The sequence below is a fragment of the Engraulis encrasicolus genome, chromosome 20 (genome assembly GCF_034702125.1).
Source record: "Engraulis encrasicolus isolate BLACKSEA-1 chromosome 20, IST_EnEncr_1.0, whole genome shotgun sequence".
Taxonomy (NCBI): domain Eukaryota; kingdom Metazoa; phylum Chordata; class Actinopteri; order Clupeiformes; family Engraulidae; genus Engraulis; species Engraulis encrasicolus.
The window spans coordinates 26,796,052-26,821,051 of NC_085876.1; the positions used below are offsets into that span (position 1 = coordinate 26,796,052).

General features: G+C 46.7%; 1 protein-coding gene across 2 annotated transcripts in view; it reads left to right on the forward strand.

Annotated features, from left to right (window-relative positions):
* Nucleotides 1-25,000, forward strand: part of LOC134436464 (solute carrier family 45 member 4) — an 82,857-nt gene that overhangs the window by 13,161 nt on the left and 44,696 nt on the right. For both annotated transcript variants that reach the window (XM_063185688.1, XM_063185689.1), the window contains exon 3: nucleotides 23,817-24,998. In XM_063185688.1, the coding sequence (XP_063041758.1) occupies nucleotides 24,632-24,998 (367 nt within the window). In that variant the 5' untranslated portion in view covers nucleotides 23,817-24,631. The remainder of the gene's footprint in view (nucleotides 1-23,816; nucleotides 24,999-25,000) is intronic.

The window sequence follows — 25,000 nt, forward strand, 5'->3', positions numbered from 1 at the left end:
GCCATTGAGGCGGGTGGCCTGAGTGGTTGTTGCGTGTCAAGGAAAACCAATATGTAATAAAGTGTGACCGCCACCGCTCTAAAACCCTTAAACTTCACAGACTGTTATTGTTTTGGTGGCAAAAAAACGTGAGTTTGAACTCAATATGGTAAACCTCTTTAGATTCAAATCCCATTGCTCAAGAAAGTGAAAAGCCCATTGCTGTTCTCACGCCAGGCAGTGTGCTGCTTAACTTACCACGTTCAAACTTCTTACTTTATACTGTACATAATCGGGTTTATCACTGAACCGTGTCGGCGAAAATAGTCTGGCCTATTCGGAAACAATGGTAGTGTTTACCAGCAGGGATGGGGTTAGTATTCACATCCCAGATATGCATTTTGGGCCAAAGTGTCTTGTGCTTTTTCAGCCTATTTACGCCAACGCTTGTTGTTGTATTTGTGAATGCATTGGCAAGCTGTGGCTGTAGGATTTATATGGCCTGATGTGGTCCAAATCGTAGCCTCTTACTGCAGCAGGGGTCGCCGGCGACCCTATTCACTTGCTGAAAAGCTTGATTACATCATAACAACATTGCTATGACATTACAGAGAGCCATAGTGCTGCGCTAAGGGGTTAAAGGATAACTTCTGCCAGTTTCAATTTGCTGTTGTATTGCTCACGCTACCCTTGACTTGTCAGCACCCGATAAAGCAGCCCTTTCCAATATCTGAGCTATTCTAATGAGGGCAGACTTTGTTTATATTAAAAACTTTCTTAACATAGGCCTACTCCAGATGTTATCCCAAAAGGTATCACTGTTTGCTAGTTGTCAGCTGATGTTGCATAACCCTTTGGATGTTATTTGGAATAAATCGAGATGATTTTTTGAAAAAAAAAAGGGTAGAAAGTTACCCATTTAAAGTGTAGCCATTGTTGTATCCAGAGACTACAGAGACATTGTTTTGTAACATGGTTTAGTTACAAATAGCCTGTTTCTCCAATCTCCACCATTCAGAAAATTAGCAATAATAAGGCCAGGGACATTCTTACTGTGTGCCTAAAACTATGAGTGGGACCGTGTACACATACTTGCTTTAGATTAGAACAACTGGAGCACTTTGCACAATACTGAAGGTGTCATCTAGGGGGCTCTCATGAATGTTTCTTTCTCAGCGTTGTTTGTGAACTAAACATTGAAATTCGGAAGATTGCAACCCCCCCTGCGGTTTTGCCAATGTTGCACCGTACGCACGTGTCTGCATAGCTTGTGTGAGGTGTTCTCCAGCCTACAATATTGACGTACAATTCACATGACAACACGTTCGTGCATAAAATATGCAGCAAGCATGTAGCAAGGATTTTTTTGCAACATGACAGTGCTGTGCAGTTTAATGTACCTGTTTTGGCCCGGACATAAGAGCAGGTTCATTGTTTTTAAAAAGCAGAGCGATGAGTCACAATTTTTGCTTTGTGTTTTTGCTGTCTGCTGGTAGATGTCTGACATTCACACGGACGATAGAATCTCCAAATCTGATGTGGACAACACAACCTTGTGACCTCTCTATTAGGAAGCGTCGTGACATTGTTGTGACAGATGATGGCTAAGTCAAAACCTTTGTTGTAGGCTCTATTTTGTCTAATACGTGAATATAAGACACCCTCCCTATTTTAAACAACATCTTTTATTCGGGCCAATGCAAAACAGACAGTATACAGTATAGTGTATGTTGAGTAATTATACAGAGGGCTAAGGTCAGCCTAACGTGCCATCACTGGGGCACGATCAGGTTTTTAAAAGCTCACTTCTAGTCAATATTTCTCCAGTTTCTCCAGTGTGTAAGGTTTCCCGTCCCATGTATCCCCGCCATGTACAGTACACCCAAAAGTGAAATTCACAGCCAATAGTAAGCTTATATTCATGACAAAAACAAAAATACATGTTTGTAGATGGGCAGCACAAATGTAGACGATGGAACCTATATACTGGAAAAATCATAGGGGCAGATACAATTGGCTTTTTTATTCCCCATCTCTATCTCTAGCTCTAAGGGTGTTTTTTAGAAAGTAGATTTGAATTTTTTTCATGTTCCTGCTTGCTGTGCTTTGCTTATAAGTCATATAGTGTGTGTGTGTGTGTGTGTGTGTGTGTGTGTGTGTGTGTGTGTGTGTGTGTGTGTGTGTGTGTGTGTGTGAGAGAGTGTGAGTGTGAGTGTGAGTGTGAGTGTGTGTGTGAGAGAGAGAGAGAGAGAGAGAGAGAGAGAGAGAGAGAGAGAGAGAGAAAGAGGGACCGGAGTGATTTGTGAGGTGGAGATGGAAGGCGAGAAGGCAGGACCCCTCGGGGCCCCTCGTCTGTCAAACACACACACACACACACACACACACACACACACACACACACACACACACACACACACACACACACACACGTGCGTGCATGCGTACATGCACACTGTCCGACTTCCTCACTGCAACATGCAGAGCTCATTCACTCTTTCATTGCCATGCACTCATAGAAACACACACAAACACAGAAGAATGAACGCACTGACATCCATGCACGTATGCACTGACACACATGCTCGATTACAACACAAAGCTAGCAAGTGTTTTGCCTGGGAGGGAAAAGTGTATGGGGCCTTTGGTGGTGCCCGGGGGGGTGGGGGCGGGGGGCACAGTACTGTAACTCGACCCTTGCAAACTGGGTCAGGGCCAAAACCAACACCCCCCTGACAACGTAACATACACAACCCCCTCCACCTCCCATTGGTACATCATGTGACTGACTGAAGGTGTTGGGATGGTTGGGTAGTGTGCGCATGCATGTCTGTGTCTTGGGGGGGTTGGTAGAGCAGTGCAGAGCTGAGCAGTGCAGACTATTGCGGAAGCGCAGGACCTTCTGACAACCACTGACGCCTTCCTAACTGTTGACAAAGCCACACTCTTGTTGAATGAAGTACAGTATGTCCAAGAGATAGCCGAGACAGAAAGTGGTGTGTGTGTGTGCAGGCACGTATGCTTTTTTTTTAGGTCTTTTTTACTTTATTTATGAAGGTGGTGACAGGAAGCGAGTGGGGAGAGAGAGACAGGGAAGGGCCGTCAAAGGAACCGGGCCGGGAATTGAACACGGGTCAGCCGCATGGTAGACGAATGCCCTACCGGCTGGCCACGGCAGGGCCAACGCGTGTGCACCTTTCATGTAAAGTACCTGTAACTAATCAGCATGTTTGGGGAGTAACCTACCTGTAACCTTGTGACCTACCTGGCGACACAAGGGTACTTTCACTGCCTCAGGGGTGCAAGAGGAATGACGATAAGTGACAGTTTTCTTGCGCACATGCACACGCATGCACACAGACATGTACACAGGCCCGCTGACAGCTCTGGCTGGGCCCAGAACAAAGTTGTCTGAACCCCCCCCCCCTAATACACTCAATGCCCTTCTCCTTCTGGGCCCAGGACAACTGACCCCTTTGTCCCCCCCTGTCAGCTTCCTTGCATGTACACATGCTCTCCCACGCACATGTGGACACACACAGTATTTGGTTTTTTCCTCATAAAAAAAAGATAAACACTCATTCTTCAGTATCAGGAAGCCCAGTCTGTCATAAGGGGGTTCCCTGAAGAGATAGGAACGACTAGCAAGAGAACACGTGAGGCCAGGTGGTACGCTATGTAACTAGGAGGTGTGGTTTAGTGCCTGGTGTTTACGGTATGTCAGCTCCAAGAGAGAGTTCCACTTGTGAATAATTACGGCAAGGCAGGCGGTCAAACTTGGATGTTTGGATGTTGCATGGAGGTTGACCTCTTGGTTTGAATTAACTTATTTGGGTCAGTCACTTAGTCTTAGAAGACCACGGTCAACTTTCCTTCATTGCTTACGTCCACTGCATGTCTCACACATGCACACACACAAACACACACACACACACACACACACACACACACACACACACACACACACACACACACACACACACACACACACACACACACACGTGACTTGAGGCAACTCGTGCGCCGCTGGCTTTTTTTTTGCTGAAGACTGAGTTAACTTGCCGCAGCTTCTCTAGAAAAGCAGATACTTGATCCCCCCCCTCCCCCTGCCAACACTACCCCCACCCCCCCCCCCCCCCCCCACCCCACCCCACACCGCTCCAAGACAGCTGTACCTCTCTCAGGCCAGCTGTGCACAGTCAGCAAAAACTAACACACTGTGAGAAAAAAATATCTGCAAATAAATTGCTATCGAGTAAAATTGATTCAAGAATGGAAGTGTGTGTTGTGCGCATCTCTTCCCTTCTTTGTCCGACCCCTTCCCACGTCCATTCCAGTGCTCGTCATGACCGCTTTGTCTTTCACCAGCTCAACTGTGCCATACAGTAAAATGTGCTCGTACAATACAATACATAACAATAAACCCAAAATACAATAAAGTAAGCATATATGAATATCTACAGCTAAGTTGATATTCACTACGTTTACATGAGGCATTTCATTCTGAATGAACTCACTTTAATTCTCAATAAAGGTTAATTCCGCTTTGAAAATGTCATGTAAACACTTCACAATTTAGATTAAATGAAAGATCAAAGCAAACTGAACGGAACCATGTAATTCGGAATCACTCATTTGGAATTAAAACCATCATGTAAACGTACCAATTGAGCAAAATTTAGTGTGTGAGTGTGTGTGAATTCCTATTGACTCAAGTGGGGGGAACTTTGTTGATCTTGAACTAACTTGTGTGAATGCTGGTGGCGCTGGCTGCACACTGCCTGGTGTGTCTGTCTGGAGTGCCCCGGGGGCAGCGTGTCAAAGAAAACAGGCTGGATTGGGATTGCACCAACACGAACACGAACGCCAACCTCAGGCAAGTTTTTTCAGCTGAGTCTGTCTGTCTACAGTCAGGTGCACAGCAGCACGCCACTGACTACACACACACACACACACCACACACACACACACACACACACACACACACACACACACACACACACAACACACACACACACACACACTGAATCTGCAGAGGTTGCAAACCCTTCTTCTCCTTCCTATTTTTTTCCTCTTTCGTTGGCTTCCCTATCAGCCTCTCTCCCTTCCCTCTCGGTCCCTCTTCCTCTGGTAAGTTGTCTCTCACTTCTCCCTCCCTCCCTTCTGTCCCCCTCTCTATCTGTCGAATCTGTGTCAATATCTCGTTTGACTCTCTGTCTCTCTGTCTCTCTGTCTCTCTCTGTCTCTCTGTCTCTCTCTCGCTTTCTCTCTCTCTCTCTCTCTCTCTCTAGGGTTAAGGTAAGGCTAGGTTGTCCCTTCAGGAATCACAAGACATGTGAGGTAAACCTGCTGATGTGGTGTGGTGCGGTGTGGAACTGTGGCGGAGCTATAGGGAGGGCAAGCAGGGCACTTGCCCCTAGGCCCAGGGCCCTCCCGTATTGGTGCTGGGGGCCCTATTGTGAGGTGAGCTTGGCAAGCTGTATAGGGGGCCCTATATGTGTCCTGCCCGGGGGCCCTGTGTGCAATTGTTCCACCACTGAGTGTGGAGCTGTGCCTTGCTTTGCTGTGCTGTGGCTAAGGGCTGAGGCAGGGGCTTTGCAGCAGCTGGTATAGGCTCAGGCTGAGTGTTGTGGAGTGGAGTGGGCTGCGGTGGAGGGTGGGGGTAAGGTGGGGGTGGATTTGTCCCTTCTCACGTTTGTATACATGTGGGTTCCCACTCCCTCTCTCGCACTGCTCAGTCATCTCCCATGCCACCCCACTCTCTCTCTGTTTTTCTTAGCTTTGCTTCTTGTATTGTCTGCCCCCCGTTTTTTTGTCTTCAAGGTCATTTAATCATTTAATTTAGCCTTTCAATTTAATTTAGTCATCTCTCTTTCTTTCTTTCTTCCGTTCTTTCTTTCTTTCTTTCATTCTTTCTTTCTTTCTTTCTTTCTTTCTTTCTTTCTTTCTCTCTCTCTCTCTCTCTCTCTCTCTCTCTCTCTCTCTCTCTCTCTCTCTCTCTATCTCGCCCTTATGGTATCCACCAGTCTCACAGTCTCGCCAATGTCAAAGCCACTATATGATGGAGGCTACAACATCTTTTACTTTTTACAGTAATGGCAGTTGCTCTGAGAGACCTAAAGAAAGCACTTTATGTGTGAGCTGCTACCAGCACCAGGCATTCCTCAAGTGCTCCCCCTCCCCAATACCACCATTCATTCCCTCTTTCTTACTCGCTTTTATTCTTCCTTTTCACCCTCTCACTCCTACATTAGCTCTCTCGCTTTCTCACTTTCTTGCTTTCTCGTTTTCTCTCTTGCCTTCTCTCTCTCTCTCTCTCTCTCTCTCTCTCTCTCTCTCTCTCTCTCTCTCTCTCTCTCTCTCTCTCTCTCTCTCTCTCCTATAGTTAAAGAATGTCAGCACCTAGCCTACATGGTGTAGAAAGAGAGGCTGAAACAAAGTGGTCTTTGTGTGCCGTAGGAGAGGAGAGGAGAGGGAGCGAGAGGGAGAGAGGGAGCGTGAAGGAAGGCAGGGCAGGCTTTAGTAGACTCTAGACTGCAGATACAGTTTATGTGGCTGCACGGCAGCACGGCCGCCGGCCGGGTCACAGCAGGCCATGGCTGGTCAAGAGGGATTAAGTTAAAAAATAAACTAAGCTTGTCCAGGTTGTTATTCCTTTTTCTTTCTTTCACACAATTTCTGTGTGTCTGTGTCTGTCTTTTGCCTTTTTATTTCTTTTCTCTGTCTCTCCACCAGCTACCTCTCTGTGCAGATTATTCTTACATTCTCTTTTTCCTACTCTCTTTGTGCCTCTCTCTTTGGGCCTCTCTCTCTCTCTCTCTCTCTCGCTCTCTCTCTCTCTCTTTCTCTCTCTCTCTCTCTCTCTCTCTCTCTCTCTCTCTCTCTCTCGGCTCGTTGCCTTTAGTTAGTAGTAGTAGTAGTAACCCTGCATAGCAATAGTCTGCAGCACAACTGAATCAGAGGATCAGATGATAAGCTGAGCGGCGTTTTCCATCATGACCAGACAGAAATCCATCCGTCTCCCCTCTCTCTCCCACTCCCCCTCATCCTCTCTCCCCCAGCCCTCTCTCCTCCCCCTCCTCCTCCTCCTCCAGCCCTCTCCCTCTTCGCAGCATGTACTGTAAGTTGCTGTCTGTGGCTGCTCGTAAAGAGAGAGAGAGAGGGGGGGCAGAGAAGGTGATTTTCAAAACCGGACACCAGCACGTTAAAATGAGTAGTGTACTAAGCTTTGCTGTGCAGCATTGCAGCTGGTTATCATCCTGCAGGTTAGGGATGTGTTCAGATCAGAGGGTTACGTGTTTGCACGCCATCATGCAACCCCCTTTTGTTACAGGACATTTGGAGCAAGTGAGTATAGAGGTCACTTTGCTACTCTGTTTTGTTGTACCGGTAAGCCCATTTAGAAACCATGTTTGGGTGCAAACGAAGTCCATCCGGATACTGTGCATTTCCAAGCCTCTTAGAAACGAACATGTGAATTAAAGTCCCTTTGTACGTCCTCTCGTAAAACAATGCAATGTGTGGTTTCAAATCCTTTTGTAGAACATCCAATATGTGTTTCTGCAGTAAGCCCCTTTGTAGAATGTGCAAGGTGCAGTTCTGCATACATTGAAAAAATTAAGAATTCTGCGTACCCTTTAAAACACGTCTATTGACATTCTGTGCCCCTTTTATAATAACGCATGTCTGATTAAGAGCGTCTAGCTCGAAAGCGCTCACTTGGGGAAAAAAAGCAACACGGGAGCAGTGTGCGGACATTAATTTTTATTTTTACCTTTTATAAAGCATCAAATATTTGGTGGTTGTGTGGCTTCCTAATCCACACATGTGAGTAGAGGTGCACTGAAATGAAAATTTGTGGCCGAAACCGAAACCGAATAATAAGTATTCACTTGGCCGAATACCGAAACCAAAACCGAATATTACAATTCAGTTAAAAGTGATCAAAAATTAGGTTTTTCACTCTTTTTAAATATTGCTTAAATCTATGGCAATAAACGTTTAGACATGTTTTTGAAAGAAAATAAATGTGTATTACAAGTCTTTAAATGTTAGAGTAGAACTGAAATTAGTGTAATTAATGCCCATTTTCTATTCAGTTTCTATTCGGCCTCCGATTCGGCCACTCAATTGGCTTTCGGCCGAAAACCGAAAGTGTCTTCTTTTCGCGTTTTCTGCCGAATATTTTCTGCGGCCGAATTTTTCGGTGCACCTCTACATGTGAGTGTAGGCTATGTCTCTTGAGGTCAGCGGACTGGGTGCAGGTTGTAGGTTTCTGCTGAGCGTGATGAATCTCTAATGCCAAATAAATAGATAAACAGGCGGACGGGGTGTGCTTTCCAGCCAGCCAGTCACATGTGAGAGGGACATGAGGAGGGTGACCCAAATAGAGAGAGGGATAGAGGGAGGAGGAGGAGGAGGAGGTGGAGAGGTAGGGAGGGATGGTAGTGACCCTGCCATCCTGCATTTCAACTACGTAAGCCACTCTCTCTTCCTCTCATTCTCCCTTTCTCTCTCACTCTCTCTCTCTCAGTTTCCGTATCTCTCTCTTTGAATTTCTCTCTTGATTTGTTAATCTCTTTCTCAATCTTGATTTCAGTTCCTTTCCCGTCTCTCTCTCTCTCTCTCTCTCTCTCTCTCTCTCTCTCTCTCTCTCTCTCTCTCTCTCTCTCTCTCTCTCTCTCTCTCTCTCTCTCTCTCTCTCTCTCTCTCAAACACAAACACAAACACACACACACACACACTATCTCTCTGGGATTGAGTCTAGTCTATCCTATCCTCCTCCTCCTCTTCAGTTGGGTCTGGCCTGGATAGTCCAGATGTAGAGAACCTGATAGCTTCGGTGTCGTCACCGGGGCTATCAGTCAGTGTAGTCCTCATCGCACCCCTTTGGCAAACTCTCCACCGTAATCCATATCGCCTCTAATTTGGGTCAGTTGAACTGGTCTGCCTGCCTGGCATCCTGTCTGCTTGCCTGCCTGCCTGCCTCCCTGCCCCTCCCCTGGCCTGTGACAGACAGGCAGACAGACAGACAGACGCGCACACACACGCACACACATGCACACACACACACTTGCAGCATGTCTTGCAGCACATACACACACACTTGCAGCGTTCTCCCTCAACCCGCTGGTGCCACAGCCAGTAGGTGAACTGGGCAGACTCGTTTGTTTTGATTCAGCCAAAGCTGCAAATGCCAGCTCCGATAGCTTTTGGGCTGGATTCCATTCTAGATTTCATTTCGGATGCATGGCTTTGGCTGCTGCTTGGCATTCAATTCTTGGTATAATTTAGATTTTTGGTATAATTTTTTATTTGTATTGGTTTACTGAGAAGTGAACGGATTTAAAACAACCCAGAACATCTTAAAATATTTAATGTCTTGTAGTGAAGGGTGCGGTTACGGTATAATTGTTTTTGTGGACTTTTAATTCCCTTCTCAGATTCAAAAGCATTGTCTGTCAGAAACGTCAACGTTGTTTTTCACCTTTTGAATTCGTAGCTATGTCTATTCATGGTAGTTCCCCGTTTTCTGAGCGGTGGGGAAACGTGAGCTTGTCATTTAATAGCCGTTAATTGTGGCCATCATAAACGGTGTGCATTGTTGTCTTTGTCACGCTGTATGGCGGGTATTGTGTGACTAGCCGAACACGATTAGCTACACCTGCTCTGGGGACGCATAATGCCATGTCACTAGTTCCTGCTCGACAATGTTGAGTGGCAACATACACACATACACAAACACACACACACACACACACACACACACACACACACACACACACACACACACACACACACACACACACACACACACACACACACACACACACACACACACACACACACACACACACACACACACACACACACATACATAAGGGCCCGCATTGAGTTTCAGGTCTATATTCACACGCACACACATACACACCCGCCGCGCGCACACGAAGACACGGCTGTCAGTTCACATTCCTGTCTTAACGTTGACATGCTGTGCTGCTGGTGACATTGAGTGACATATCTTTATCAGTATCTGCGTATTACAGTACACATTGAGCAAACAAAGTTTGGCACACACACACACACACACACACACACACACACACACACACACACACACGCTCAATTCAGACACGTGAGCATACTGTACATGGTGTGTGTGTTCCCGCGTTCCTACATTTGGCTCATGTCAGGACCAGATAGATAAAAGAAGTGATTTGCCTGTGGCTGTGGGTAGAAGTAAAGGGGTAGAGAGAGAATGAATAGGACGGAGAGAGAGAAATGAAGACAAGAGAGAGGGAGCGGGGGCAGAGATAGAGGGAGAGAAGGGCAGATGGAGAGAGAGAAGGAGAGGGAGAGAGAGAAATGAGCCATGGAAAGAGAGCGAGGGTGTCATAGTGTTGTCTGCATGTTTGGGATGATTGGCTCGGCGCAGGTAATCAAGTTTCAGAGCCTGTAAACAAACAGCGGTTAAAAAATAGTCTGCCCCCCTTTGCAACCCCAGTCACACACCCCTAATGTGGGCCAACCACCCCTTCCTAACTGCACTCCACACACACACACACACACACACACACACACACACACACACACACACACACACACACACACACACACACAAGCCCCCGATGAAGACACACACACACCCCTATGAACACGCACGCATGCACACGCACACGCACGCATGCACACACACACACACACACACACACACACACACACACACACACACACACACACACACACACACACACACACACACACAACCCCCCTATGAACAGAACACACACACACCCACATCCTGCCCCCTCACAGTGCCCCCTAGGGTGGCCTGTTATGTACATACAGTATGTGCTGTGTTGGCTCTGCCAGAGCTAAAGGTGGAAACTCCAGCCAAGTGCCCCACTAATTCCACCATGACCTTGAACTTCTGGCTCTCTCTGCACTGCCTCCTCCTCCTCTTTCTACTTCTTCTCTTCTTCTCACTCCTTCCTCAGCACTCCTTCTTGTCCGCCTTTTCTCCTCCTTCTTCTTCTCTCTCACTTTCCCTCTCTTCTTCGTCGACCCTCTCTCTACCGTTCTGTTCTTCTCTACCTTTTCATTGAGTAGGTGCATTACTTGTGCCTACACTTGGCCTGTCCTACTTGGTGTCACCAAGCAGTGATTGGCAAGATGGATTTATTAGTTACACTCAATTCAGAGCCACATATTGCAAATGACCTTGTTTCACCTGTCCAACCAGGTGGTCATTCAACCCAGCCAATCGCCTGGCAGAGTTGGACAGGTAAAACAAAGTCATTTGAAATACAGTATGTGGAACTAGATTGCAACTAATGACTTAATTTGGCGCGTCACTACTAAAAAGTCTGTGGCCCCCTTCATGCTTTGTAATTCCTCCTCTACCTACTCCCATCCCCCTTTCCTCCTCCATCTCTACCATCTCCTTCTATTCCTTTTCTTCAGTGACACTTTCCATGTCCCACTTTCACTAGTCCCCCCACTCCACCCCACTCCAACCCTTTACTACACCCTCTGCCTTGCCATAAATGGCCTGTCTGACACGACTGGGGGCAGGGGGGTAACTGTAAAGCCTGTCCACTGCACCTTGCTCAAGTGGGAGTTACTGGGACTATAGCTTTTAATACGGCAAACATTCAAAGCACCTTCAGTCTCAATGTTTTGTGACTTCAAAAAAAAAAAAAAATGTATGATATTTAGAAGCGCACAGTTAATAACCGTCTAATCGTAATAATCCTCTACCCCCAACATGCACACATGTACACACGCACGGACACACACAAGCAGTGGTATCCATTTAAGTCTGTAGTGCCAGAGGCGATTCCCTGAAGAAAAAAAAAAGATCAGCCAGAAAGAGAACTAAATAGCCAGGGGGTATTCTTGGAATCATGCTTAATTAAATACTGGGTATAAGTATGAACAAGCAGGGTTCCTCAGCAGTGTTGCCAGATTGGGCGGTTACCCGCCCAATTGGGCTGCTTGGGATGGCCGTTGGGAAAAATTGGCCATTAGGCATTTTTTTTCTGCAGTTTTGTGCGCATAAAAATCAATACAATTTGTTGAAATTGGGCAGAATTTTGCGCATTTTGGCATTTTTTGATAAACTTTTAGGCGGCATTTGATCAGACACATCTGGCAACACTGTTCCTCAGTCTTTTGTGGGCTTGAGAATCAGGCTGTCAAACTCCTTCAACTCTTCTGCTTGGGCCGGGTGTTTACCTCTAGCTGTGAGTGAATGAGCTATGTGGGTCACTGCGCTGGCATAGCTCCTAAGCTGCCTTGACTTATGATGCCCGGCAGTGCTGATTGGGGAGGGCAGGTGGGGACACGAGACCTTGCGACAACCCCACTAGTCTGTGACGCTTGCCTCCAGGGGCGTACATCACAGCCTCCATGACGATACGATTCAATGTCGATATCTTACTATTCGATGCGATGTGATTCGATTATTTTCGGAGTTGCTTTTCCACTTCTAATTTATGTTATTGGGCAGAGACCAGCGATTCGATTATTTTTGATACTTAAGAATGCCCCGTGCTACGATGCGATTCGATGCAGTCATCAGATATATATCGATACATTTCGATTATTATTTACACCCCTACTTGTCTCCAGCTATTTATTTGTGTTTATTATATGTACGGTATCTGTTTATTTATTTTCATTCATGTCTGATTGACAACAGCATTGCACCTGAGTAGCGTGCATGCGTGCGTGCGTGCGTGCGTTAGTTATGGCGAATGGGTGGGCAGTCCCCGTACAGGTATCGTGTTTCTACTGTCCTGTGGCGTGTGTGTGTTTGTGTATGTTATCGCGAGCGATCAGTCGAGGGTGTGTCCCGTCTGGCCTCAGTGGGAAGTGCTCTTGGTCTGAGAGGGCCATTCACAGGCCTCTCTCTCAGCTCTCTCTCCGCTTGTCCGAGCTCACACTCTTGTTGTGCATTGAGGACTATACAACAGAATTTGTCATTAGGTTACATTACGCTGCATTACATGTCATGGATGTTTTTAGCCAAAGTGGCTCGCAATTGAGGGAAGCAATCTCAAACTACAGTGAAGAGGGAGATTGCAGGCTTAAGTGCGGAAAGGAAAAGTTGTTTGTGTGTGTTTGTGTATGTGTATGTGTGTATGTTTGTGTTGCGAAAGATTACGTGTTTAGTGAGTTTGAGTTGATGGGAGGGGAGGTGCTCTTGAGATGTAAAGAACATGGTGCATCTGGTAGTGTTGCTACCATCTTGTGTGTGGAGAGAGGACAGTCTGATGATGATGATGATGATGACCATTTTGATTGAGTTACCGGTAATTGATCAATGACATTGTAGTATTAGCACACGTTAGGGATTAGCAACCACAGCTAATTGCACTATTGTATGAATTAAATGTTTTTTTGTGTGGATTATTTAAAGTCCTATTTGCTCAGGTTTTTTTCTGCCACCCATGGCTTGTTTTAGGCCACTGCCCGTTCCAGTTTAGCTCCTGTACTGGAGTCTCGCTGGTTGGTTGAGAAAATCCAATGTTTCCTCTGGGCTGCTATGGAATGAATGAAAGTCATCCTCATCACTGTCGGATTACCATTCCACCTCCCACCCCCCCACTCCTCACACACACACTCCTCACTTCACTCCTCTCTTCTGAATGATTAATGAGTTCATGAAGAGGCGTGTGTGTGTGAGAGAGAGAGAGAGAGAGAGAGAGAGAGAGAGAGAGAGAGAGAGAGAGAGAGAGAGAGAGAGAGAGAGAGGAGAGAGAGAGAGAGAGAGAGAGAGAGAGAGAGAGAGAGAGAGAGAGAGAGAGAGAGAGAGAGAGAGAGAGAGAGAGAGAGAGAGAGAGAGAGAGAGAGAGAGACTTGGCCGCTGCACGTGCCGAGGCACATGTGTGTTTACATCCGTGGCATGCCAGAGCAATTGCGCTCGTGACCTGCATTGGGCTTAGCCCATTCTTGTGGTCTAACAGCACGCCTGACTGCAGGGGACAACAGAATGACGGCGGTCAGACTGATCCACACTTGGCCCACAGTGTTGTGGAAGAAAAGCTGCTTCTAGACGTTTCTTTCTCTTCCCCGTCACCTTTTTTTTGTGGAGGCCCCTTCAGTTACAGCACAAATGCAGTCAGTCCAGTGTGGAGGGGGAATTATGTAAGCTTGCTTGCACTGTCTGTTGCTGGGAGCCCCGGGTGTCAAATGTAAAGCAGGAGGGGGGGTAGAGAACAAAACAAAAAACAACCTCTCACCATTAAAGTATATGTTCTTTTAAAAGCAAACCGATCCCCTCCGTCCCAATGTTTGTGTCCGTATATCACGTTACCTTCCTCAGTTACAATGCAAAGCGAGTTCGCGTTTCCAATTGAAACACCTCCTCCCGTCCATTCGCTTCTCACGAGTGTTGTGCAATCCAATAGGCCCCATGCATCTCGCTGATAGGCCCCCTTGGTCTCCTTGACCTTTTGAGCCGGTGAATCGTAAAGGTTGCACCACGGCATAGGTCTACACACAGCAGTCATGTGTACAGAGCGCAATGTGAATCCTAAGCATACAGTACTTTGCTTTTTTGTCAGGTGTTATGAATGTGTGGCAGGACAGAGGGCCTTCGTAGCCAAGAGGCTTGCGGTTCTTGACCCCTTGGAAACGTCCAGCCCAAGCACTGCAGGGCACGTAGCTGGTACGGAATTGGACCACCACGTGCAGTATTCCAGATTGATTGCAGTGTGGTGCTGTATGCCAAAGCCTTATGGATCAACTGGGTGTTGTTGTCACAATGCCATTGCACACTGTGGAAGCACATTGCCCATTGAGCATTTCGGGCAAACTTGCAACTTGCTTTGCGTTAGTAATGTGTCATGTGTTAGCATGTGACATGCAGGATAATAACTACTCCGAGGTGGAAAACTGCAATTGTAATGAAGTAAGTTTACAAGTAATTTAAATTTGCTCTGAACCTAATAAAATATCCCTCTGAAAATGTACTCGAGTAAACGTTATTCTTACTGTAGTTTCCTCTTGCAAATTAAATGTATCTTTTTTCTTGAATATTGCCCTTAGTGAGGTCCATCTTTGACTTGGCTCCAGTCATCACCCAATAGACAGTTTCCTTTCTACCAATGGCCTCTCTGCCACTGCTCAGAGAGCATCATTAAATATTCTCTCTAAGGTGCACTTGATCACTTCTAGGAGATCACAATTAATGAGTCACCATGACCTCTCTCTCTCTCTATCTCTCTATCTCTCTCTATCTCTATCTCTATCTCTCTCTCTCTCTCTCTCTCTCTCTCTCTCTCTCTCTCTCTATCTCTCTCTCTATCTCTATCTCTATCTCTATCTCTATCTCTCTCTCTCTCTCTCTCTCTCTCTCTCTCTCTCTCTCTCTCTGCTCAGTTTGTTTGGGTGCCGTTATAATTGTGCCTGACCACCCTTAGTCTATCTACTAGCTCTTCCATCCGATCAAAATAGGTAGGCTTCTTCTGCTGGTGCAGTATATGCCTCTGTGTTTCTGTTATTGTTATTCTTTCTCTACCTGTTAATTGGTTTCCAAGTATGTCGTATTGTTTCGTCATCTCTCGGCTTCCTCTTCTGATTGGCTGCTGGCTGTGGGTCTCGAGGGCATCTTGGATGACCCTGAGGAGACATTTGTGGTGCAGTGGATTTGTTTTAGCCTGTGTCTACAAGGCGCACTGCCATGTGTGTTCCTGCTGCCTGTGTTGGCAAGGCTCTACTGTATCTTCAGCTTCTTCCGTGGCCTAATCAAAGACAATTGATAAGGAGAAGACGGTTCATAGTTGCCAGGGGGCTCCAGAGCTACACTCACACAGAGGTCTGGTGGAACCAGTCTAGGTTCACAGGGAGTTTGTTCCGGAATCCATGTGACCTACGGTTCTAAGCCGTTTGTGTATGTGCTGCCGTACCCCTGTATGAAACTAGCTAGAGTTCAGAATGAAAGGTGTTCAATGGGGGAAAAGAACTGCACTGCACTGATCCCACGCCTTGCATTGGTGACACTGACACATTCGATTTGTCTTAGTCCAAACGGTTTGGGAGTTGATCTCTTGAGATCAGAGTGTTGCAGGTTCGAATCCCACCCTTACTGTATCAGTAGTTGGATTCATGTGTGTGGTGGCCTCCCCCAACATATTCCTCCATGGCTGAAGTGCCCTTGAGCAAGGGACCAGATAACTGTATGATTCTGACAGCAGCAGCTAAACGCAATGTATGTGATGCAGTGGAATTCATGCTGAAGACAACAGTGAAGACACTTCCTTTGCACTCCCCCCCCTCTCTTTTTTTAATTTTTATTTTTAAATCTTTTTTTCTTTTTGAGGACACAAAAAACACAACAATTTTTACTCTTTATAGGCTTCAAACCTATAATAAGACCTAATAAACTAATCTTGAATCTTGAATCTTTAAATGTTTGTGCCGGTGTTGGGGACAGGTCCTTAGTCAGCGTCTTGTCCTTTATCGTCCTCCGGGCCAGAGCTGAGGATTGACATTGATCTGTCCAGAGGCTTAGTAGAGGGCTGAAGTTCAGTGTTAAATCCTCGTCTGGTGGTTTTGTGTGGCTTTGTTTTTGTGATACCCCCCTACTGAGTGTGTCTGGTGGTGGAGATGTGTGTGCATGTAGGGAGGATGTTGATGGAAACTATATCCTGAGCTGATGCGGTTACTCAACTGCGAGACCAACTGAAGGGCACGTGCTGCACTCGTACTCTCGTGCTCTCTCTCTCTCTATCTGTCTCTCTCTCTCTCTCTCTCTCTCTCTCTCTCTCTCTCTCTCTCTCTCTCTCTCTCTCTCTCTCTCTCTCTTTCTCCTCTTCCCTTGCCCCTCCCTCCCTCCATCCATCTTTCTCTCTCCTCATTCTGTTCTTGTACTCTATCCCTCTCTGCTGTTAATGATACACAAGTCTGTGTTAATGGCCACACAGGCTGGCCTCCACCCCTGACAGTGCATTCATTTGCTCAGCCTCATTCATATGGACAAATAGACACCTGATGCCGTCCTGTCTGTCCCCCCCCCGGGGCGGTGGTGGCTCAGGTGGTGGAGGTAGAGGAGCTGTTCAGCAACCAGAAGGTTGCAGGTTTGAGCCCCGCTCTGCCTGAGCCCATCGATGTGTCCTAGAGCAAGATCCGTAATCCGAAACGCTCCTGGTGGCAGGGTGGTACCCTGAGTGTCAGCCACGGCCACTGGTGTGTGAATGGGTAAATGTGAGGCATAAAATTAAAAGTGCTTTGAGTGCTCGAAGGAGTGGAAAGGCGCCATATAAATGCAGTCCATTTACCATGATGACTTAACCCATTGATGCCTAAGGGACCTGCAAAAAAGGGTGCTGAATGCCTGAGCCCTTTTTAAGAAAAGCTGCCCATAGCCAATAAAAACCTAAATATCTCAGCCTCTGAAGCACATAAAAATATGCACTAAGTTGCATTTAAACGCCAAGACCCTCATCTTTCATTAGAATGTGTTCATTCATCTCAAACAAACAAAAGTTTAATAAAGTTGTCTCAAATCTCATGAGCCTGAATGTTGCAAAATGCAGCTCCAGGCACCAGGGCCAATGTTGCGCAGTGCAACATCAGGCATCAATGGGTTAACCCCAAGTCCACCAAGCTCTTGTCCAATTAAGCCCACTAATTTTTAGTGTATTTTGCAGGGAGTTCCTGTTGCTGTCTTTAGGAGCAAGATTAGTGAAATGTAGGGTTTTGCCTTCATAAAAATAAAGAAATAATGCCTTTTATATCTCTTGACTTTTATGTTGCATGCAAAACCTCCAACAAGCAAACCGGTGTGCAACCTATAGAAGGCCTGACAGAGTGCATGGCATAGTGGTGTATACTGCACACGATTAAAACAACACACGATTAAGAAAAAAATCCTGCCTATGAAAATAATCTAGAAAACATTAAGCCTCATCTTGTCTAACGGACATCGGTCCCGGTTGAAGGAAGGCAGACATTAAAACACGATGAACGGCACGTGGCCTTGCCAGTTGCCAACTGGCAGAGGTGTTGATCTGTGGAGGGAACATTGGGAGGAGAACAGCGTGAACGAAGGGATCTTTATGTTCCACACTCCGCAGCAGTCCCCTGCATCCTACCCTCCCCCCTCTCCTCTCTCCCCCTTCCTGCTCCATTCCTCCCCACTCTCCCATCCCCACTGCCCCCTCTGTCCTCCTCAATACTCCTCTCTCCTCCTCACCACTTTCCCTCTCCTCTTCCCCACTCTCCCCTCTCGTCCTCCTCACCAACTCGCCCACTCTGCCCTCTACCCTCTCCCCTCTTCGCACACACACGCTGTCCTGACACATTCCTCCCCAACTGACTCCTGCACCATATCCCCACACACGAGCACTTACCTTCCTCCCCTTCCCTCTACCCTTCTCTCTCCTGTTCCCCACTCCCCCACTCTCCTCTCTCCCCCACTATATCTGACAAATCCCTCTGCACCCATATCCCTCACACTGCAGTACCCAGCCCCCACTACCTCCCTGGAGAGTAGAGCAGAGCAGAGCAGAGCTGGGCTGGGCTGCTCAGCCGAGTCCCCCCAAGTCACTGCAGTGAACGGTTACATAACCTGCCATGCAAGGCAAGGCAAGGAGAGCCAGGCCCTCCCTCCGCTGTACTGATAGCAGGCCCTCAACGCCTCACCTCTGCTGGGATGAGATGGTGGTAGGTGGCTGGGGGCGGTTGGTGATTGGTTTGTGCATCGGTGTGGATGGGGACAGTGGAGGGTTTGTGGGGTGTCTGTGTGTGTGTGTGTGTGTGTGTGTGTGTGTGTGTGTGTGTGTGTGTGTGTGTGTGTGTGTGTGTGTGTGTGTGTGTGTGTGTGTGAGTGAGGGGGTGGTTTGTGTGTAGGTAGGGGTGTTGGGGGGAGGTTGGCCTGTGTAGGGTAGGTGGGAATGGGGGTCGGGTGATGACGCAGCTCCACTCAGCAGTTACGTAAGGAGCGCTGCCGACGGAGAGGGAGCCATTTGGTGCATTAAACTGTAATAGGACGGTTGTGATGCCGCCGACACGACGCAGAGAGGGGATGCAGGGACAGAGATGCCCCCTGGGAGCGCTCGACATTCGCCATCTGTCCGGTTGTCTGGCTGTCCGTCTGTCCCTTCATTTGTTGGTATGGTGGTGCTGTCGCTTCCGGTTTGTTCCATGTAGACACGTCGCGCCATGCCAAGAGGAAACCCACAAGGGTCCTTATGCGACGCTTGGTGACAGTGAGTGATGGGAAGATGAAACTGGATGGATGGATGGATGGAGGGATGGATGATGGATGGATGGATGACTGGAGGGAGGCAGAGAGATGCCTCTTGAGATCTACCATATGACAGGAGGATTGGAATGGAGAGAGGAGGAAGTAGAGAACAGATAGAGGTGACACAGAGGAGAGAGCGAGAGGAAGAGGCGTGTCCTCTGTGAGTCCATCGACGGCTCTAGCTGGGCTACATTCCGTTTTGTGCATTACCCTGGAACCAGAGATTCTTTAAGTATATAGAGATATGCCAATGTAATAGGCTGCTATGGGCACCTAACATGACCAGGTTCCGGTCTGCCTAAAGGGGCGTGTCATAATACTCTTAGCATTGAATAGAACAGTCCTTAGGTCTGCCTAAAGGGGGATCCCCCCCCCCCCTCCCCCTTGCAATAATAGAACCAGGAAACAATGGGCCAATGGAACCTCTCTCTCTCTCTACTCTCTCTGCTGGAACCATAGTGGGCGTGGGCTTGAGGGGTGGGGGTGTGGACTTCGTGAACGGCATGGCCACAAGATCGGAATGGCGAGAACGGGCAAAGAGGACAGATGGAAAAGAGAGGAATAGAAGAGAGGGAATGAGAAGTCATCTATGATATCTTGTTAGGCAGGATAATCTGTTGTGTATCACCACAACTATGATTGGGGTCAAGTGTGAGAGTGGGAGAGGGAGAGGGAGCGTTGAAAAGGGGGGAGGGGAAGGGGGGGACCTGAAGTGCTGCCCTCCTGTAGTCCATTCAAGGGTGCCGGAACAAGTTTTAAAAGTGGTGGTGCAATTTTTTCTTTATTTTTTATTTCTTAACTATGTTACTGCTGCTGTGCTCCACTCATATATCTACAGTAAAAATTGAGAAAGACTCATTTAGGAAGCCCAAAAGTGGGGATGCAAATGCACCACTGCATCCCCCTTTCCGGCACCTATGGTCCATTGCACATCATCATGGAAGTAGGGCAACCACCAGATTGGTCAAACTGGTGCGTGCCATCAGATAGTGGGACTGGGATTAGACCAGACCCATCAGTCTGCTGTCAGATAAGGAGAAGGCAGACCCCTGACCTTGGGGTGGTTAATCGATGCCAGTAAAGCACCGCAGTGTTGGGCTTAGCCCTCCTGCTGTTGGTGACTTATTCGCAAAGTCTCTTAAGCATTGTTTGTCTTCTGGGTCAGCATTTCTGTTTGAGTATTGCCTTTGGCCTTTTTTCCACTAGCTATTGTTGGATTCTAGCCATTCTATTCCAAACCATAAAAAAAAACATTGAAAAACTCATTTTGCAAACGTAACTGTGTATTAGCTAGAATCCTGTGTATTCTTTTAAAAGATACAGAGAGCATAGTGTCTAATTCTTGAAATTGGCTGGTTTATTTAGCCAAAACATCTAGCATATCATTGAATGAAGCTACAGAATAATTAAAACATTGCATAGCCCCTGTAAGCTGCCATCTTGCATCTGCATCTTGACCTCACAGCAACCACCAGCAGAACTGTCTTCATTCTCAAAAAGAATGTTTTTGTTGGTTACTTGGGATGTTAACTCTTGGTCCAAGGTCCATCGCATGAGGTTATACTTGCAAGGGTACCTTTACATTTACAACGGCTACAGACACATTCATAAGCACATAGGTTTCAGCAATAGACTGAATCAGTGGGGCTAAGCAAGGGATCCAATGAACATGGCTACTGTGGACTTTGGTGTCCTACATGTACACAATAGGTGACAAGCAGTATTCTTAATTTCAGTATTCTTAATTAACATCCTCCTCATCCGTATACATCATTTTCTGTGTTCTTCATTATGTATACACAATGAAATGATTTTAATGAAACAAATAACGTATACGTATAACCCTTAGCTGTTTGTTAGTAAACATTAAATTGATCTCAATGCTAATACCGTATATGACTCAGATATCTTCACTATCAGCCTGAATTGTGTGTTAAGCTGGAGAAATGGACTGTTTTGCACTGAACGATTTGGCCTGGGTGGAGCGGAGGACTGTCGTGGACTGATCTTAACATCTTTGTTCGGGAACACTGCCAAACACGCGCCCCTTATCAAACAAGCTGATAGTTTTTGCTTTTTATCAAGCTCTTATCAGACATGCGGCATGAGCTGGCTGGCTGCAGCCAAGGCAGATTAATGTTGGCTGCGCGATAGGCTAGAGGGAGAGCACACGAGTCAGGGGTGTCAGAATCACCACTCACTCCTGTCATATTGATTAAGATAGGCATCAGTTTTCGTCTTGTCGCTCGCTCTCTTTCTCTCTCGTTCTCTCTATATCGTTCTCCCCCTATTCCTGCCTCTATCCCTTTACTCTCTGTCTCTGTCTGTCTCTCTCTCTCTCTCTCTCTCTCTTTCTCTCTCTCTCTCTCTCTCTTCTCTTCTCTTTTCTTCTCTTTCTCTCTTCTCTTTCTCTCTCTCTCTCGCTCTCTCTCTCTCTCTCTCTCTCTCTCTCTCTCTCTCTCTCTCTCTCTCTGCGTTGCTGTGGCATAGTCCCATGAAGAATAAGACACAATTCTAGCACCAAAACATTGTTCATGAATATTCTCCACTCTAATGGTTTGAGACATTATGGCTTTGTTTTTGTGGTATTTGTGTCCTGATAAAAATAGTCCATAGTACAAAAAGGTTGAGAAATAAAGCTATAGAAAAAATACCCCCCACATCCCCACATTTTCATTTTTCAAATTAAGTAGCTTATGAGGCTGGATGATTAGCCCTGGGATTGGTTTTAGAGTGATTTACCTCCACGTGTTCTGTCTTTGATGGAGACGTGTGGACGAAGGTTTTTTGGGCAGGGATGGTGGCTGTACAGTAAAGTGTGCTGTTTTGTCCATTGTTGCCCCAGACGCTAGGCTAATCTCTCAAAGGGTGGCTGATCCCTTGAAACACGCTAAATCCACTGTTTGTTTGTTCAGAAGGTGGCCTTACGGGAAGGCTAAATGTATGATGGCAGCTTTCGTTTAACAAGAAAGGTCATTATGTACGACTTTTTGACCAAAGGTCTGCAGAGGAAATTCACAGGTTCTCATATAGCCTCCTAGTGGCCATGTTTTCGGGACAATGGTGAAGACAACAGAATGGCTACAGCTAACTAAAAGTGGTCGATTGATTGGTAATAGTGTGAACAAGGTCGTGGCCAAGCAGTCTGCCACTCAAGGCTCAAACTCGCGACCTAGCTGTCAACACTCCAGTCTGGCATGGCAGGCACAGCACAATACCACCAAAGGTAGAAGCCGATAGCTCAGCACTAGCAATACTGTATGAAGCTTCAGGAGGGAGATTTACGAACGTTCTACTGCGGAACTTTGCTAGTTGGCATCTTTGCTAGTTGGCCCCTCTAAACCTCACTCCGATCTGGGTCACAGCGCCAGCGTCAATGAGGTAATCCTGTGTGGTCCGCCACTAGGGGCTCGAACCAGCAACCAGCCTGTTTACGATCCAGTTCGACCTGGGAGACAAAATACAGTTGAGCTAAAAATCCAGACCGATAGCTCGGCGCTACTTATACGGTATGAGGCTTCGGGAGGGAGGTTTACTTATGTTCTACCGCCAAACTCTGATAGTTGGCATCTGTTACAATAGCACTGGTTAAGGCAGTGCAAAGTAGGGGTGGGCGATATGGCAAAAATGTTGTATCACGATTTTTTAACATGAAATCACGATTTCGATTTTTTTATCACGATCTTCCATCCAAAAAATAAAAACAACAAAAAACAACTTTCATATACTTGGAATTTGTAATTTGCAGTCAATAAAATATTAACACGCTGATGATACTCTCATAAAGTGTACAATTGGAATACAATAATGTAAAGAATAAAGTGAAGACAACAACACAAGTGAGAAAACGTCACTCTGATACTGATGATAAACATCCTCACTGCAAGACGATCTATACGATTTCTCCACTTTGGCAGATTCGAGCCGATCTTTTACTCAATATCGCGATTCACGATATAATATCGTCATATCGCCCACCCCTAGTGCAAAGGCAGTTTTAGCCATAATAACAACAATTTGGTCCCATTCACTCGCCTCAGCTATCTGAACTGAGCGATTCCAGACTAAACATTTAGTGTTTTAGTCTGGCTTGTCAGACAGGACAAGAGGCTCTGGTAAACCAACATCAGCTGGTGCCATCTCCAATCTTATTGTGTATTTGTCAGGTCTTGTGTTGTGTTGTGTGTTCTTTTGACATCACATGCCACCAGCTGTTGATAACAAACGTGTCTGGAATGGTAACAAGTGTACGATATGCTTTATCTGGATTTGTATATAACATGCTGATGTACTGTACATCCTCTTCCATATATTAGGCTGCAAAACTTACTATGTACAGGTACTATATCAACGCTGACTTTCTTTCTTTCTTTCTTTCTTTCTTTCTTTCTTTCTTTCTTTCTTTCTTTCTTTCTTTCTTTCTTTCTTTCTTTCTCTCTCTCTCTCTCTCTCTCTCTCTCTCTCTCTCTCTCTTTCTTTCTCTCTTTCTCTCTCTCTTTCTTTCTTTCTCTCTCTCTCTCTCTCTCTCTCTCTCTCTCTCTCTCTCTCTCTCTCTCTCTCTCTGTCTCTCTATCTCTCTCTCCAGATTGATCGGCCACTCGATGGGGATTTCCAGAGGAGCGTCCAGCAGTGCAGCCTGCCCTCCGCCACCTCCCCGCCACCTCCCCTCCCTCTTCACCCCAGCAAGCATACACATCATGAAACTGGTATTAACTGAATGGCAATCGATATGGATTTTTAATAATTATAGTAGACAGTAAATACCACCCACACCCACACCCACATACACACACACACACACGCACGCACACACACACACTCACACTGACTCTCACACACACACACCACACTCCACGGACACCACACATCACACACACTCACATTTACATATTTACACAAGTCTACGCTCAAAGGGAGTGACCTCATGCCAAAGCCATATCCAGGCAACAGTACCAAATAACGCTGTGATGCTGCTAGGAGCATCCATGAGAAGAAGATATTGAACAAGATTTCAAAAAAGTGTAAGATTGCAACAACACAGGCTGAAGCACCAGAGGAATGTATTTTTGAGTTTTGCGTTTTTGCCCGATTTTGTTTTTGGCTATCACTCATTATTGAGTTACCTCGACAACACTGTGACCAAGACGATCGGACTGCACAGGGATTGTACTTTTTTGTTCCTAAAGAAACCAAGTTTGTTACAGTTGGTGAAGTTGATGGTTTTTTTTTCTCCAAGTAAACAAACCAACAAAGAAACACACATAAACACCATCGTTTGTCACTCGTACTGAGCCACTCAGTTCAGTTGGCTCTGAGAGTTCAGGTCAAAGGTCAAACAGAGCCCAGGCCGCTTCTTCAGACCCCTCCCTCTCTCTCTCGCCCTCTCACCCACCCGTGTGCATGCCGGCGTCGACCATGGCTCCTCAGAACACTGACGCCGACGCGGTGCAAGTGACGGGGGTGGTGGTGGTGCCGGGGAGCAAATGCGGTAGCATGGAGAACGGAGGAGAGAAAAGAGGAGGAGGAGGAGGACATGGAGGTAAAGGTGGTGGAGGAGGAGGAGAAAAAGGAGGAGGAGGAGGAGGAGGAGGAGGAACAGGAGGAGGAGGTGGTAAGGATGTGGAGAGCCAGGAGGAGTCGCTGAGTGAGGCCTCTATAGACCGCATCCCACTGCGCCAGTGGATCATGCACGGAGCCGTCATGTTCGGACGAGAGTTCTGCTACGCCATGGAGACGGCCCTGGTCACCCCCGTCCTCCTGCAGATAGGT